Below are 16,740 nucleotides of genomic sequence, written 5' to 3'. Positions count from 1 at the left end.
GCTTTTGACTTACTACTGCATGACATTGATTAAAAATTAGCACAATACAATATCAATAAAGCACACACACATTGATTAAGAAGTGGCCAACTCTCAAAAAGTAGTCATCAGTGGAAAAAACCAGTAGGTGTTTCTAGTACTTTACAGGGATCGGTACTAGGCTGGATACTATTCAACATTTTCATCCATGATCCGGAAAGAAATATAATATCACTGCTGATACAATTTGCAAATGACACAAAGATTGGTGAAACTGTAAATGGTGAGGCTAGGGCAGGCATACAGAGCGATTGAGATTGCTGGTTAACTGGGTCCATTCAAATACAATGCATTTTAATACAGCCAAGTACAAAGTTATATACCTAGGAACAAGGAATCCAGGCCATAACTACAGACTGTGGGGCTGTATTCTGGAAAGCTGTCATGCTGAAAAGGATTTAGGGGTCATAGTGTAGCAGCAACTCAACATGAGTTCCCAGTGTGATGCTGTGGCAAAAAGGTCTAATACAGTCACTGCATGTGGAAACAGGAGTAGTGAGTAGGGGGAGGAAGGTGATTTTACCTCTGTATAGTATTAATGAGACTCATACTGGAATACTGCACTAAATGGTGTCAACATTTTCAAAAGAATGTTGAAAAATTGGAGAGTGCAGGAAAGAGCCACAAAAATGGGTGAAATTTAATGGAGTGTGATATACAAGAAGTCAGACTAAAAAAAAAAAAAAAAAAGATTTAATGGTCCCTTCTGGCCTTAAACCGTGAATCTCCTCACATCAGGAACATAACTCTGTTCTAACTAATTTGTTTCACTTACAGGAGTTTAAGTTTGACAACATACATCATTAAAAGTTTGGCTTGCTCTCCTATCCTGTAACAAAGCTCACAGAGCCTTTGGGACTGAGCAGGGAAGTCCGCATGGGCCAGAAATACCTAGCTTATGTTCTACAGATTAAAACAATAACACCCTTGCAGGTAAAGGAAAAGACAGGCCATCAGCTACAGCTAACAAGGCACAGGCGCTTCCCTCCCTACTCTAATTGTGGGGTAATGGAAGGCAGCTGTGCTCTTCCCAGGACTGTAGTCAGGCTAGCAGATAAGTCTTTTTGTTCTAATACAAGAGCTCTCTACTGAGAAGGCAAGGGAAGGATAGAGATACTGAAGTATATTCTGCTGACTGGCTCCTAAATGCTAAGTATGTTTATTAATGTTTTCTTTGTTTTGCATTGGTTATGAACTTGATTGACACTTGGAAAGTGTGGCTTGGGGGGCTAAGAACGTATTTAGTGTTTATCTGGGGTAATGTGTAACTACTCTGAGTAAATTTTCTATTCCAGACATCGGTTTCACTTAGACATCAAAAGTGATATGATGAATTGTCTCTTGTACCAGTATTAGCCTTGGGCCTCCTATGCTTCTTTTCTCATAGCTATGGTTTTTTTTCCTGTATGATAATGATACTTAGATCTAGCATATGACTCTATAGAATTTTAGGATTAGTTTATAGTGAAAGAAGCTTCTTGAAATTCAGTTGCACTTCCTGCCACTCCTTAATTTTTGGCAGGGGACTGTCTAGCCCCTGGAATCCCCTGCATTAGGAGGCTGGAAAGATGGATTAAAAAAGCAACTGTGTGTGTGTTTTCTACCTGGTCTTTGCCTCCTGTTATCAAGATTTATTATGCAATTTTAATATTTAAATATAATGCTCATGCTTAGAGCAAACATTATTAAAAGCAGTTATCTTATGTTCTATCTTTACCTTTAAATTGCAGCGGGAGGGTGAGTTGCTGGATAGTTCATTCTCTGATGAATATGCGTTTGTAGTGTCAGCTACAAAGAGATAGTAAGCAGCCTTGGTGAAGGAACCTACATTAAATATCTGGGATTTGAAAGGATCATTCCTCCCCCGGCAATACACAAGTGTGTGTGTGTGTGTCCTCTGTTTTAGGAGTTCTTGTTTAATAATTCATGATTCGGCTAGAGGTCAAAATCTTCCCAGTAGAGGTCAGCCTTGTGACATTATTCTACCTATATAACAGAAGGAAAAGAATGGAGTTGTGTAGTTACTTGTAGTGCACTCTGTACAGATCTTTATAAAATGAAACTGAAATTCCACACTCTCTGCCATATCAGAACTGGTCTGATATTACTGCTTTACAGTTACAGTATCTTCAAAACCCCCACCCAGTAAACTCTCCTTACATGGCACAGAAATGCCTATTGCTTGTTTAAACAAGAACAAACTATCTCTCAATATCCCGCCTATCAGCATAATAAACAAACATCCAGCTGCTGATTTGGTTGAACAGAACAGGGCTGTATTTCCAGTGTTACAGAACTGGCTGTGAAGCTAAATTTAAAAACAAAATCAAGAGTGAATACTAAAAAATAAACTGTTTAAATAGGGTTTTTTTGTTCTTTGAAATACCATCTTCAAACATTTCTACTTTATCAAAACATAGAGCGGCACTCCCATGTTTATAATGATACATTTAATTAACATATTTGTTTTATGTTCCTGGTTTGTGCCCTAGCATCACTCATAAGTTCAATAACACTCAGTATTCCCAAAGTTTTAATTGTAGAGTCACTTTCAGAGACACAACATAAAGATGAAACTTTTATTAGACTTCCTGCAAAAACATGGGGTTTTGTTTGTGATGATGGTAGAACTGCTGCACTTGGTCTGGTCGCGGGTTACCTTGGACCGCTGAGTCCGGGACATAGTAACTTGGGGCTATACCCTGCAGTTTAAGGATATCCCTGCTTCCCGCCCCCCTGCTTCTCCATCCCTCTTCAGGGACCCCTCTCACGAGCAACTTCTGGTTCAGGAGGTTGACAAGCTCCTGCAGTTGGGGGCAGTGGACACAATTCCATGGGACATGGAAGGCAGAGGATTCTACTCCTGTTACTTCCTAATCTTGAAGGCCAAGGTGGGGCCTCAGACCCATCCTAGACCTACCTGGCCTCAAGTCTCTCATGAAATTGAAGTTCCACACGGTCTCTCTGGCCTCCATTATCCCCTCCCTGGATCTGGGAATTAAAGGATGTTTACTTCCATATCTCCATATTCCCAGGATGCAGACAGTTCCTGCATTTCATAGTGGTTGGGCACCACTTCCAGCTCACAGTGCTACCCTTTGGCCTGTCCTTGCCCCCGCAGAGTGTTTACAAAATGAGTGGCACCAGTAATGGCTTACCTCAGACATCAGGGGATGAGGGTTGTCCAGATCTTTCTGTACCTCAATGACTGGCTCATCAGGGGCAGGTCTCTGGGTAAAGTGCGGAGAAGTCTTTGGTACGCTCCACCTGCAATGACTTGGGCCTGTTAATAAACACAGAAAAGACCACCTTAATGCCAGCCCAGCGTGAACCAGGGCCTTCCTTCCAGAAGCACGCTTTCAGGCCATGGTGGATCTCATTGCCCAAGTGACGAGACATCCCATCACCACGGCCCACACTTGCCTGCGGCTGATGGGCCACATGGCAGCGTGCATGTACATAGTCAGGCACACCTGGCTTTGTCTGCAATCTCTGCAAACATGGTTAGCAATGGTTTACATTCTCAGCAGGCACCCCCTGGACCGACTGGTCATGGTGCCGGACTGCGTCCTCTCGTCCTTGAACTGGTGGCTAGACCCCAAGTCAGTGCTGCAGTGGGTTCCCTTTGTGTCCCCATCACTGTTGCTCATCCTGGTCTCGGACGCATTGGATCTGGGCTGGGAGCCCACCTGGATGAGCTCAGCACCCAAAGTCGCTGGATGCAGCACGACTTAACTCTTCATATCAACATCGGGGAGCTCAAGGCAGTGCACCTGGCCTGTCAGGCATTTTTGCCTGACCTAAAAGGAAAGGTGGTGCAGGACCTCACAGACAACACAGCTGCGACGTATTCCATCAACAGGCAGGGTGCTGCCAGGTCCTCGGTCCTGTGTCAGGAGGCAGTCGTGTCCATTCCATTACCTGCCCTCCTGCCCATCTGTCAGAGTTGTTGGCAAGAAGGAACTGAGAGGGCATGGGTTGGCAGTGCCTGATATACTGTGGTGTGAGTTATGAAAGGTAGGTAACTGTTTGTTTTTTTTCTCCCCAGATTAGGCAATTATGCTCCCCCCCCCCCAACCTTGGCAGATGACTTTAAACAGTTTCAAGAGCTGTTCAAGAGAGTCGCACGAAGACAAGACATCCCGCTAGAGGAGGTAAAGACAAACTAGCACAAGCTGGTACAAATATTGCAACCCGCATCTACTTCCACGATTGCCCTTCCCATCAACCAGGCCCTCTTGGATCCAGTGGAGACAGTCTGGCAGACACCTGCTTCTATTCTGCCCATCTGCAAAAGAACAGATAGAATATATTACGTGCCATCCCAGGGAGAACACTATTTCTATTTGTGCACCTGCCTGCCAACTCTCTAGTTGTCAAGGCAGTAAATCATCATAACAAACAGCCACAATTCAGGGTTACACCCCATGACAAAGAACACAAAAGACTTGACTTGTTCGGACACAAAGTATATTCCTCTGGCACTCTTCAGTTTCAAGTGGCCAATTATTCAGCACTACTGGCCAAACATGACTATGATAACTATGGGAAACTTGCCCAGTTCACATCTGAGCTCCCAAAGGAAAAATAGACAATTCCAGGCCATTGTCAATGTGGGCCAGCTCATATCCAAAACAGCCCTTCAGGCAGCATTAGACACAGCAGACATGGCAGCCACAGCCGTAATAATGTGACGTGCCTCAGGGATATCAAAAGAATCCAGACAAAAGTAGAGGACTTACCTTTTGACAGGGAACAACTCTTCTATCAGAAGACAGATGAGGTGCTTCATTCAGTGAAGGACTTTTGGGTCACACTCCACACTTTAGGGACTTACATCCGCCCCTGCAAAGAGAAGGAGATACCAATCATATCAGAGACCTAGAGACTCCTCAAACAGGCAACGGCAACAGCAACGATATGATAACCAACACCAGCATCAACCATCACAACGCTGGCAAACACTTCAATCTCATGCGCCGACTTCTCAGTCAGCACCTCCAAAACCACAATTTTGAAAAGTTGGTCAAGGGTCTGAATGACCTCCCTCATGAAACAGCGCTCACGCCCAACCCCTCCCCAATTTTTGGCCATCTACTCTGGCCCTTTTACCACATCTGGGCCACATAACATCAGACCAATGGGTGTTGGAAGTTATCAAGTCGGGATATACTAACCCCTTTACCTCCCGCCCACCTACCCTACTCACTTCCCTGTCCCTCTTCAGGGACCTTATTCTAGCACCTACTACAACAAGAAGTTGATCATCTTCTACAACTAGGTGCCATGGAACAAGTACCGCTACAATTCAGAGGGAAGGGATTCTATGCCCATTACTTCCTGACCCAGAAGAAGATCTGGGGATGGAGACCCATCTTGGATCTATGGAAGCTCAACAAGTTAATCAGATCCCAAAAGTTCAAGATGGTCATATTCAGTACGATACTCCCAGCGCTGCAACATGTGGCCTGTTTTTAAGCCTTATACCTCCAAGATGCTTATTTCCATATCACCATTCATCTTGCTCACAGGAAATTTCTACGATTCATGGTAGGTCAAGAACACTTCCAATACAGAGTGCTACCATTTGGCCTATCCACAGTACCAAGAGCCTTCTCCAAAACTCTAGTGATGGTAGCGGCACATCTACACAAACAGGGAATAATGATTTTCCCCTACCTGGACGATTGCCTTATCAAAGGCCCAACTCTATGGGACACAATTGATGCAGTTCAGTCCACTATCACGCTATTCCAGGACTGGGTCTACAAATAAATGAATTGAAATCAACCATAAACCCAGTCCAAAACCTAGACTTTATTGGGGCACACCTCGACTCCATAGAAGCCAAGGCATCGTTACTCCTTACCAGATTCAAAAACCTCACTAACCTCATCTCAGAGGTACAAGTCAGTTGTAGGACAGTGCAAGCCCAAACTTGACAATAACTAGGACACATGGCGGCCATGATGTTTGTGGTATGACGTGCAAGACTATATGTAAACGTCCGCTGTTGGGGTTCGCCCCTCTGTGGGGCAGCTGGGAGTCGGGCCACCTCACTACACGAGTCCAGTGCACCGGCGAAATAGTCTGGTGGGGTAGGGAACAGCCAGGAGCTCAGGCCCTCAGGCAGGGGCTGAGCAAAGTGTCTCGTATTGGAAGCCCAGGCCCTAGGTCAGGGCTGGGCAACAAACAGTAGTTCAGAGCTCAGACCCTCAGGCAGGGGCTGAGCGAACAGTTCAGTAAGTTTAAGCCCAGGCTCCTATGCCTGAGCGTTGGGGTGAGGGGGAGACTGCCACCCATGAGTGGGGTGGCAGGGGGGACGCAGGCCCGCCCACTCCTCTGCGTCCCAGCCCGGGGACCTAACAGCGGCAGGCAGCCTGCTGCTGTACCAGTGGGGATCCTGGCTGCAACACACTGACATTGGCTCTGGGTGTGCTGCAGCCAGACTAGGGTCAGCTGCCCCCAGGCTACTTCCGAACTCCCCCTCTACCGGTACCTGTGTCTCAGCGGCGTCTTCCACAGCGTCCCACACCATGGGCTCCTCGGGATACTGAGCGAGAGGTAAACTGGGCATCTCCTTGGGGTCCCTTTGTACCGGTCGTCTTAGGGGCTCTTCCAGTGTCTGGTCGGCGTCCAGTCTCCGCAGGTATGGCCAGTCCTCGGGTCGGTCGCAGGTGGCAGGAGCCTCCCCAGCGGGAGCTAGGGCATCAGCATCTGGCCTCTCCGGCAGCCAGGCAGCTTCTGAGCCCTGGGGCTGGGCTTTTATATTTCCTGCCCTGTGCTTTGACCTCTGAGGGGCGGGCGCAGGCTCCAGTGACTCCGCCCACTTTGGCATCCGTAAGGGCTCGTCCCTCTCTGGGGCGGCTGGGAGCCAGGCCGCCTCACTACACTACATATAGGATGCCTACCAGCTTGGTTAAGCACAGTATACATACCAAGCAAACACAATCTACAGAAATGGCTCACAGTTCCACCAAATGTCCTGAACTTATTACAATGGTGGACAAGACCACAAAATGTCTGTATGGGTATTCCTTTCCAACAGGAACCCCCGACAACAGTGATCACCACAGATGCCTCACTGATAGGCTGGGGTGCACACATGTGTCAACACACAATACAGGGAAAATGGTCTCCAGGAGACACTCAACTGCAAATCAATTTGCTAGAGGTATGTGCAGTCTGCAAGGCCTGCAAACATTTCTCACCTCCTATACAGAACAAATCCATTTGAATTATGACTGACAATATCACCTGCATGTTCTACATCAACAGGCATGGAGGAGCTCGCTCACATTCTTTATGCACAGAAGCCATGAGACTTTGGAATTGGTGCATAAAACACAACGTAAACATCTCAGCGTGTTACCTGCCAGGCTGTCAGAATGCGACAGCAGACATGCTCAGCCGGTACTTCTCTCAGGATCACAAATGGGAGATGAACGGAGAGGTCCCGAGTTCAGTCTTCAAACGGTGGGGCACTCCCACCATTGACCTGTTTGCATCCCCGATTAATCGTAAATGCATGATGTTCTGCTCAAGAGCAGGACTGGGACTACTGTCCTTAGGGGATGCCTTCCTCCTCAAATGGGAGGCACAACTCTTGTATGTTTTCACCGACACCAGTGATATCATGTGTGATACACAAGATACAAGCAGACAGGGCCAACGTTATCCTTATAGTCCCAACATGGCCCAGACAGGCTGTCAGGGTTCCCTCCCCTGACTCTGAACTATGGGGTACAGATGTGGGGACCCGCATGAAGGACCCCTTAAGCTTATATTCTATGATCTTAGGTGAAAACTTCCCCAAGGCACAGATCCTTGTCCTTCCTCCACCACCAAGTGATTTGCACAAAATATTCAGGGAATGGTCACTTGGAATCCCTATCCCCCAAAACCCTTTCACCCCATTTCCTGGGGAGGCTTGAGAATAATATACCAACCAATTTCCTTAGCAATGTGAGCACAAACCAGACACTTTGTCTTCAGGACACTGAAATCAATCTCCTTCTTAAAAGAAGCGCTTTATAATAAAGAAAGTAAAAGAATCATACCTGCAAAATCAGGATGGAAGGTAACTTTACAGGGTAATAAAAAGAGTTTAAAACACAGAGGATTCCCCTCTGGGCTCAGCTTCATAGTTACAAAAACAGGAATAAAACTACCTCTGTAGCATAGGAAAATTCACACAAGCCAAAACAAAAGATAACCGAACACATTTTCTTGCCCTACTTACAATTTCTGTGGTTTTAGATGGATTATTCTAGGTATATTTTTCAGGAGATGATGTACCTGCTTGACTTCTCCCTCCATCCAGAGAGGGAACAACAAAGGAGAACAAACAACAAATACTTTCAAATCTGGGGGGGGGAAGGATCTTCTTTCCTCATTGGTCCTTCTGGTCCGGTGCCAACTAGGTTATTTGAACTGTTTAACCCCTTACAGGTAAGGCAATTCAGTACAGTTGCCAAGGAGGGATTTTATGCTACTGCATACATAAAGGTTGCTCCCTTCCCTCTATACTTATGACACGGCATGATATCCTTGCCTGCTACACATGGCGATATCTGCCCCACAAGCTCTCCCTTGCCGACCAGTTTGCTGTCTCAACACAATGGTCACACTTTCCACCTCAACCTGGAGATACTTCATGTACAGGCGTGGCTCCTGAATGGTTCCACCATGTTGAAATAACCTACTAGGAACAAGTTAAACATGTTATTAAACAGCAAGAAACTGACTATGAGAAATACCTACCTTCAAAAATGGAAGAGGTTCTCTGCCTGGTGTCAAGGAAGACACTTGACAAGTGATTCAGCAACATTACCATTAATCTTAGAATACCTATTGGAGTTGAAAAGCACTGACTTAACAATGAGCTCGATCAGAGTCCATCTTGTGGACATTTCAGCATTTCATGAGAGGTTGATGGAACTTCGACGTTCGCACATTCAACTACAAAACGCTTCCTGACGGGTCTCATAAATGTTTACCCAGATGTGTGGAAAACCTACACTAATATGGAACCTCAACTTGGTACTGAAATGCCTCACCAGACCACCTTTCGAACCACTAGCCACCCACCCATTACTTCACTTATCAGTGAAAGTAGCCTTCCTGGTCACCATTACCTCAGCCAGAAGGGTGAGCAAGATAGGGGTGCTCATGGCAGATCTTCCATACACAACATTCTTCAAGGACAAGGTCATGCTATGTCCACACCCTAAATTCTTACCTAAAGTAACCACAGCACTTCACATGAACCAATCTATTCACCTACCAGCATTCTACCCTAAGCTTAATGGTACTCCATCAGAAGCTACTCTACACATCTTAGACGTTAGAAGGGCACTAATGTTCTACCTTGAAAGAACCAAACCTTTCAGGAAATCCTCTGAATTTTTCATCTCTACCAGGGCCAGCACCAGCCCAGCAAGCAGGTGCCGGGGGCGGCCAAGGGGAAGGGGCGGCATGTCGGGCTCTTTGGTGGCAAGTCCCTCTCGGAGGGAAGGACCTGCCGCCGAATTGCTGCCGAAGAAGAAAGCGGCGCAGTGGAACTGCTGCCAACCATGATCGTGGCGGCTTCTTTTTTTCCCACCGCTTGGGGCAGGAAAACCCCTGGAGCCAGCCCTGATCTCTACTACTGAAAGGAGAGGCTATATTCATAGAGAGATTATCCAAATGGATTTCCACATGCATTCAAATGTGCTACCATATCCGGAATACAGAACCACCAGAGCATGTTAAAGCACATTCTACTAGGTCCATTTCAACCTCAGTAGCGTTCCTCAATAACGTTCCAATACTAGAGATCTGTAAGGTGGCCACTTGAGCCTCCATCTGCACATTTGCAAAGCACTATGCAGTCACACAGAACCCCAGGGCTGATGCCATAGTAGGCCTCACAGTACTTACCTCAATGTCTCAAACGAACCCAAGTCTCCCCAGCCCTCAGAGGGGCACTGCTCTACAGTCACCTAAAGTGGAACACTCACAGGGACACTACTCGAAGAAGAAGAAAAGATTACTCACCTTGTGCTATAACTGGAGTTCTTCGAGATATGTCCCCTGCGGGTGCTCCACTACCTGCCCTCCTCCCCTTTACTTTGGAGTTCGCAGCAAGGACTCTGCGCTAGAGAAGGTACTGGAGGGCGCGGGTTGTGTGTGTGCTACACGCGGCACCAATGGCACCATGAGACGCCTACTACACATGCATGACCTGTATGGACACTGCTACCATAAATCTCTGACACTGGAACACATCGCCACCTAAAGTGGAGCACCCACAGGCACGCACATCTCGAACTCCTGTTACTGCACAAGGTGAGTAACCTTTCCTTACTGACCTCTTTCCCACAAAGACAGGAGACGGAATATAAGGAGAAGAAAATTAATTATTGGCAGTGTGGAAAGATTGAGAGATGTGATCATTTTTGGGCACTTTTTAGTACTAATTCCACAGCTATGCTTGGTCCTTAGATACCATGACAATAAGTACCTTAGAAATATGAAGTGAGATTCCTCCAGCCCCATATGCTGGGAAAAGAGGCTCTAAACTTTGTGGATCTTTCTGATGAAGAACCCCCCGGTTCAGAAACTGAGGAGGACAGCTGCAGGCTCTTATCCAAGAACCCCTTCACAAACTCTAGCATAGTGGGTTGTGCTGGGACAGGGCTGGGGGCAAAGCCACAGCACCTAATAATGTGAAAATCGTGAGCAGTGCTCCCCAAAGGCAGCCTAGGACAGGCTGCCCTTCACAGCTAAGTTATACTGAGGGCTGCTTTGGCCCTGGATCAAGTCACCTTAGCTGCCTCATTCTCCCTAGCTGTGAGTTCTGTGCTGCAGTTCTGCAAAGCCCAGCACAATATCTGGCTAATGAGGTCTTTTCCTCTTTATGATTATATGGAAGAATGTGTCATATGTCTAATCTGCATTTAAGAAGCTACGTGCTGGGGTTAAGTTGCTAGATATTAAAAATGTCCACAAGTAGTCTCTGTTTCAATCATTTTCCTGAGAGGTGCAATCTTCCATAACAAGAACATTCCAGACTTTTGCAAACCAACAGTCAACTAGAGGAATGCAGAGACATTCTCCAGTAATAAATGGTGGAAAGATTTTTTTCTAAATTAAATCCAGACCCCACATCTTACCATCTTATACAAATTTAAAAGCATATTGGAAAGATTATGGAGGATCCCTTTTATAGTGAACTCATCTGTCCTCAAACAGTTTCTAATTGACTGCTGGCTGGGGAGGGGGCAAGATGTGACTCTCAGACCATTTTCAGTGCTATGGTACTTCACATATCATTCGCACAAGTAAAATCAGGACACTGTCTTAAAACACAGCTCGTAGAACATGCAATTTATTAAGGAGCCAGTTCAGAAACAATCTTAACCACATGCTTAAGTCTATACCTATGCAGGACAGCACTTAAGAATGGGTTTGCCTCCTCTTAAGTGCTGGATGCATTTGAAATACATCCAGTTTCAGCACTACTAACTCTTCATATGAGAAATGTCCTGATGGATTATAAAGTCATGTTTTTTTCTTAAAGAAAAATTGCACTACATCTAGTTGTAAAGGGTAAAGTAATAGTACACTTACTGTCAATCAACTTTAAAAGATTTTGAAAATCAATGCACCATCAGAGGTGTCACAGGCAGTAATGCCTATAGTTAAGGCTGTCCAAAACTTTCCATTGTAAGACTGTTTGCAGTTTCTTAAAACTTTACCAAACTTTTTTGCTGACTAGGCTGAAATTTTCTATGTTGAGTGTTTTTTGCCTCAGACTGAATGTAGGGTTTGGTTTGGTTTGTTGGAGATTCTCTCTAGTGCCCTCAATGCTTCCCCTGCTGGAGCTAAGGCAACCTGGTGGAAAAGAAAGAACCCTAATTGGAATGCAGAGGGGGGAGGAGCCAGCCCATGAGTGATAGAGTGGGGGTGACTAGGTCAAAAAGCTGGGGTTGGGGTGGAATGTAGAAACAAAGGTGGGACTGGACCAAAGAGAGGCTTGTGTAGCCAGGACAGTAGATGCTGGCTTTGAGGAAACAAGGGCTGTGACTTAGATTGCCCTCTCTTCAGAATCTGGAGTAGAACCCATTTCCTTTGCTTTCAGCAAATAGCTGTGAAACCCACTGAAAAAATGTCCATCTCCCTCTAGTGCAGTGGTTCTCAAAGCCGGTCCGCCGCTTGTTCAGGGAAAGCCCCTGGTGGGCCAGTCCAGTTTGTTTACCTGCCGTGTCCACAGGTTCAGCCGATCGTGGCTCCCACTGGCCGCGATTTGCCGCTCCAGGCTAATGGGGGCTGCGGGAAGTGGTGCGGGCCAAGAGATGTGCTGGCCGCTCTTTCCACTTTGCTTTTTTAAAAATGTAGGAAATCAGGAGGCTGTTCTTTCTGTTCCTACAATCCTCTGTCTTGTTCACCACACACCTCCCAGCTTGGCGCGTAGCCAGTGTGTGACGCTGTTCACCCTGCGTGTCCCGTCTCATGCTCTGGGAGGTCAGGGCAGCCTGGCCTTCTGCTTCTTTTGCTTTCCTTGAGCAGGTCCTGCAGTAGGGCACTCTCCATGCCCATTTCTTATCCCGGCCCTCCAGAACTCATCATTGGGCCCCTGCCATGCAAGACTCCCCGGCCCCCTTGATGTTCTACCTGAGGTGGCTGTGTGGTATCCAGCCAATCCACCTCTGTACCACACCCAGAAAATATCTATACGTGCTTGTGCTTCACACCATCCACTTCCGCACCCTTGTGTCCCGCCCCAAGTGGCGGGACCTGCTGCCACCTGTGGAGTGTGAGGGAATCCTGGTAGACCAGTCTGTACTCCACTCTGGTCCCACAGCCTGCTGGGGATGTTAGTTGGTTGCTCCTTTGTGGAGCCATAAGCAAAGGCATGTGCCTGGTGTGGGTCATGAACTCTCCTGATGCCTGTGCCTTCTTCAGTGAGAGGCAGACTATGGCACACATCTACATAGGGTGTGTCAGGTTGCAGCCCCTCTTCTGGCTCCTCCAGAGTCTCTTACTGAGGTTCTGGCTGCACTTTTCTCCTGATCCTGACACACCCCATTGTTGTCCCTACAAAGTTGCAGGACCTCCTCATCAACCTGCTCTTGGAACTGGGCCAGACGGCCATCCACCCATGGGCAGAGATTGGGAGGCATCCCCCCCAAACTGTACACATAGATAGTGGGGGGACACAATTTAAATGTTCTGGGGGGCATATGACTGCCCTATGAATCACCTCTGGATCTACAGATGTTTTCAAACTGGGGCACAACCCCCAGGGTGGGTCTGTGTGTGTGTGTGTGAGCAATGATGCCAGGCAGCTGTGGGAGGGAGTGCCACCTCTCCCCCGACTCACTCATTAAGTACACTGTAATTTAAGTACCACTAACAATCAATATATTTGGAAATTAGGCCTATACCTATTAATGTTATTAAGCCCTCTGCCCCCCAAACATAGAAGTCAAACTATGCTTAGCATCCACCGTGCCAGGAGAAGGAAGTTGGATGGGGGTGCTCTGCAACTGTGGGGCCTATTTCCAATCCCTTGTGAAGTCATGCCTCTGAGCAGGGTTCCTCTGGGTGGCCTCCACTAACTCCCTAGATGCCTGTGAGGAGCAGTGAGCACTGTTGGAGGTTCTCTGCTTGGTCTCCCCTCCCTGATTTTCCACCCTGTGACCCTCACTCCCATCCCTTTTTTTTTTCTTTTTTTTTTTTAATTTGTTGTCCCCAGTATTCAATTATGTCCTGGGTCCACTAGCCCCTCCTGCTTGGCTAAAGGGGAGGCCTTTAGCTACAGGCAGGCCTGGGCCCACCATCGCTTGGTACCCACAATAGGCACATACTTTCCAGCTTCTGCAACAAATGAAGCAGACAACAGCTGCACACTCCTGATTCTCTCCTTGACCACCATCCATCCTGTGCTCTGAATGAGGCAGAGGTCGTGTAGGAAAAAGTAGTATTGTCATATAATTAAAGACTGTGTTATAATGCATAAGGAGGCCAAATTAAGGTTACTCAGGGAAACTTGTTTTGGGCATTTGCTAACTTGAGTGCTTGACTGTCCAACCATAATATTGTTTTAATATAGTTTTTAATATTATACAATAATATAGCTTTATGTACAGCACCATGGCTTTGCCTGACATTTTATACCCAAAATAAAATGCCTTGAAGCTTTTAGACTAGAGCCTCAATCCTGACTATATATAGGCAGAGAAATCCTCCCGGCCTAAATAAGGCAGGACCATGGGCTAAATAACACATAACACAGAAAGGAATGACAATGTACCACAGGTTGGAGGACAAGTGTTACAGCAGCAACAGAATCACTGATCTACTAGAATTCTTTGAGGTGGTCAACAAGCATGTGGACAAGGGGGATCAAGTGGATATAGTATACTTAGATTTTCAGAAAGCCTTTGACAAGGTCCCTCACCAAAGGCTCTTAAGCAAAATAAGCAGTCATGGGATAAGTGGGAAGGTCCTCTCATGGATTGGTAACTGGTTAAAAGATAGGAAACAAGGGGTAGGAATAAATGGTCAGCTCTCAGAATGGAGAGAGGCAAATAGTGGTGTTCCCCAGGAGTCTGTACTGCGACCAGTCCTATTTAACATATTCATAAATGATCTGGAAAAAGGGGTAAATAGTGAGGTGGCAAAATTTGCAGATAATACAAAACTACTCAAGATAGTTAAATCCCAGGCAGACTGCGAAGAGCTATAAAAGGATTTCTCAAAAATGGGTGACTGGGCAACAAAATGGCAGATGAAATTCAATGTTGGTAAATGCAAAGTAATGCACATTGGAAAACATAATCCCAACTATACATATAAAATAATGGAGTCTAAATTAGCTGTTACCACTCAAGAAAGAAATCTTGGAGTCATTGTGGATAGTTCTCTGAAAACATCCACTCAATGTGCAGTGGCAGTCAAAAAAGTGAACAATGTTGGGAATCATTAAGAAAGAGATAGATAATAAGACAGAAAATATAAATATTATATATAAATATTGAGTGCAGATGTGGCCGCCCCATCTCAAAAAAGATATATTGGAACTGGAAAAGGTTCAGAAAGGGCAACAAAAATGATTAGGGGTATGGAATGGCTTCCGTATGAGGAGAGATTAATAAGACTGGGACTTTTCAGCTTGGAAAAGAGACGACTAAGGTGGGATATGATTTGAAGTTTATAAAATGGTATGGAGAGAGTAAACAAAGAAGGGCTGAATTTTAAAAGGCCCAGAGCTGTGGCTGAAGACCCTGGAAAGGGCAGATAGACAGTTTCTGTTAGCCTTCCAGGGAATCAGAAAGTCCATCATTTTGATTGTGTGACCCAACTGGTGGGCTGCACCACTGAAGACCCACCAAGTGAGATTGACAACATACAGGGGGTGCCAGGAGTGTGAAAAGGGACTGCAGAACTGCTTGCAGCAGCAGGAGGCACTCTGGGATTGAGTGGCCCTCATCACAAGACCCCACTGTTTTGTATGTAGAGTTGGGATTATGTTTTCCAATGTGCATTACTTTGCGTTTATCAACATTAAATTTCATCTGCCATTTTGTTGTCCAGTCACCCAGTTTTGTGAGATCCCTTTGTAACTCTTCCCAGTCAACTTCAGACTTAACTGTCTTGAGTAATTTTGTATCATCTGCAGACTTCACTGTTTATTTCCTTTCCATATAATCTGTGAATTGAAAAGCCCAAGCCCCAGTACAGATCTTTGGGTGACCCTGCTATTTACCTCTCCCTCCACTGAGAAAACTGACCATTTATTCCTACCTTTCCTTTCCTTTCCTTTAACCAGCTATTGATCTGTGTGAGGACCTTCCCTCTTATCCCATGACATCTTATTTTGCTTAAGAGTCTTTGCTGTGGGAGCTTGTCAAAGGCTTTCTGAAAGTCCCAAGTACACTACATTCACTGGATCACCCTTGTCCACATGTTTGTTGACTCCCCTCAAATAATTTTAATACATCAAAGCATGAATTCCCTTCACAAAAGCTGTGTTAACACTTCCCCAACATATTGTGTTCATCTATGTGTTTGATATTGCATTCTTGACTATCATTTCAGCCGCTTTGCCTGGTACTGGAATTAGGTTCATCAGCCTATAATTGCCAGGGTCACCACTGGAGCCTTTTAAAAAAAAAAAAAAAAATTACATTAGCTATCCACCAGTCACTTGGCACACAGGCTGATTTAAGCGATTGGTTACATACCACAGTTAGTAGTTCTGCAATTTCATATTTGAATTCCTTCAGAACTCGTGGGTGAGTCCTGGTGACTTCTTATTGTTTAATTTATCAATTTGTTCCAAAACCTCCTCAACTGAAACCTCAGACTGGGACAGTTCCCCATATCTGAACATTCTTTTAAGGCAGCTAATCTGAGGATCTCTCTCTCTCTCTCTCTCTCTCTCTCACCCTGTGCACTGAAGACAAATGCAGAGAAGCTAAATGAATTTTTTGCAATGGCCCTGTCTTCCCTGAGTGCTGCTTCAGTATCTTAGCCTCGCTGATTATTTGGCAGGCTTCCTGCTTCTAACATATTTAAAAAACTTTTTTGCTGTTTAGTTTTTATCTTTTGCTAGTTAATCTTAAATCTTTTTTGGCCTGCCTAATTATATTTTTACATTTGCTTGCTAGAGTTTATGTTCTCTTCTATTTTTCTCAGTAAAATTTGACTTCC

The 16,740-nt window shown here is 45.7% G+C and overlaps 1 protein-coding gene across 4 annotated transcripts in view; it reads left to right on the top strand.

Moving 5' to 3' along the window:
• The first annotated feature begins 1,136 nt into the window (after positions 1-1,136).
• The window catches only part of PDE4D (phosphodiesterase 4D), a 1,085,833-nt gene continuing 1,070,229 nt past the window's right edge, over positions 1,137-16,740 (top strand). For all 4 annotated transcript variants that reach the window (XM_039543145.1, XM_039543162.1, XM_039543164.1 and 1 more), the window contains exon 1: positions 1,137-1,192. In XM_039543145.1, the coding sequence (XP_039399079.1) occupies positions 1,186-1,192 (7 nt within the window). In that variant the 5' untranslated portion in view covers positions 1,137-1,185. The remainder of the gene's footprint in view (positions 1,193-16,740) is intronic.

This window comes from Mauremys reevesii, linkage group 6 (genome assembly GCF_016161935.1).
Source record: "Mauremys reevesii isolate NIE-2019 linkage group 6, ASM1616193v1, whole genome shotgun sequence".
Taxonomy (NCBI): domain Eukaryota; kingdom Metazoa; phylum Chordata; order Testudines; family Geoemydidae; genus Mauremys; species Mauremys reevesii.
Note: the sequence above shows the minus strand (reverse complement) of the source record. Positions and strands in the feature narration are given on the sequence as shown.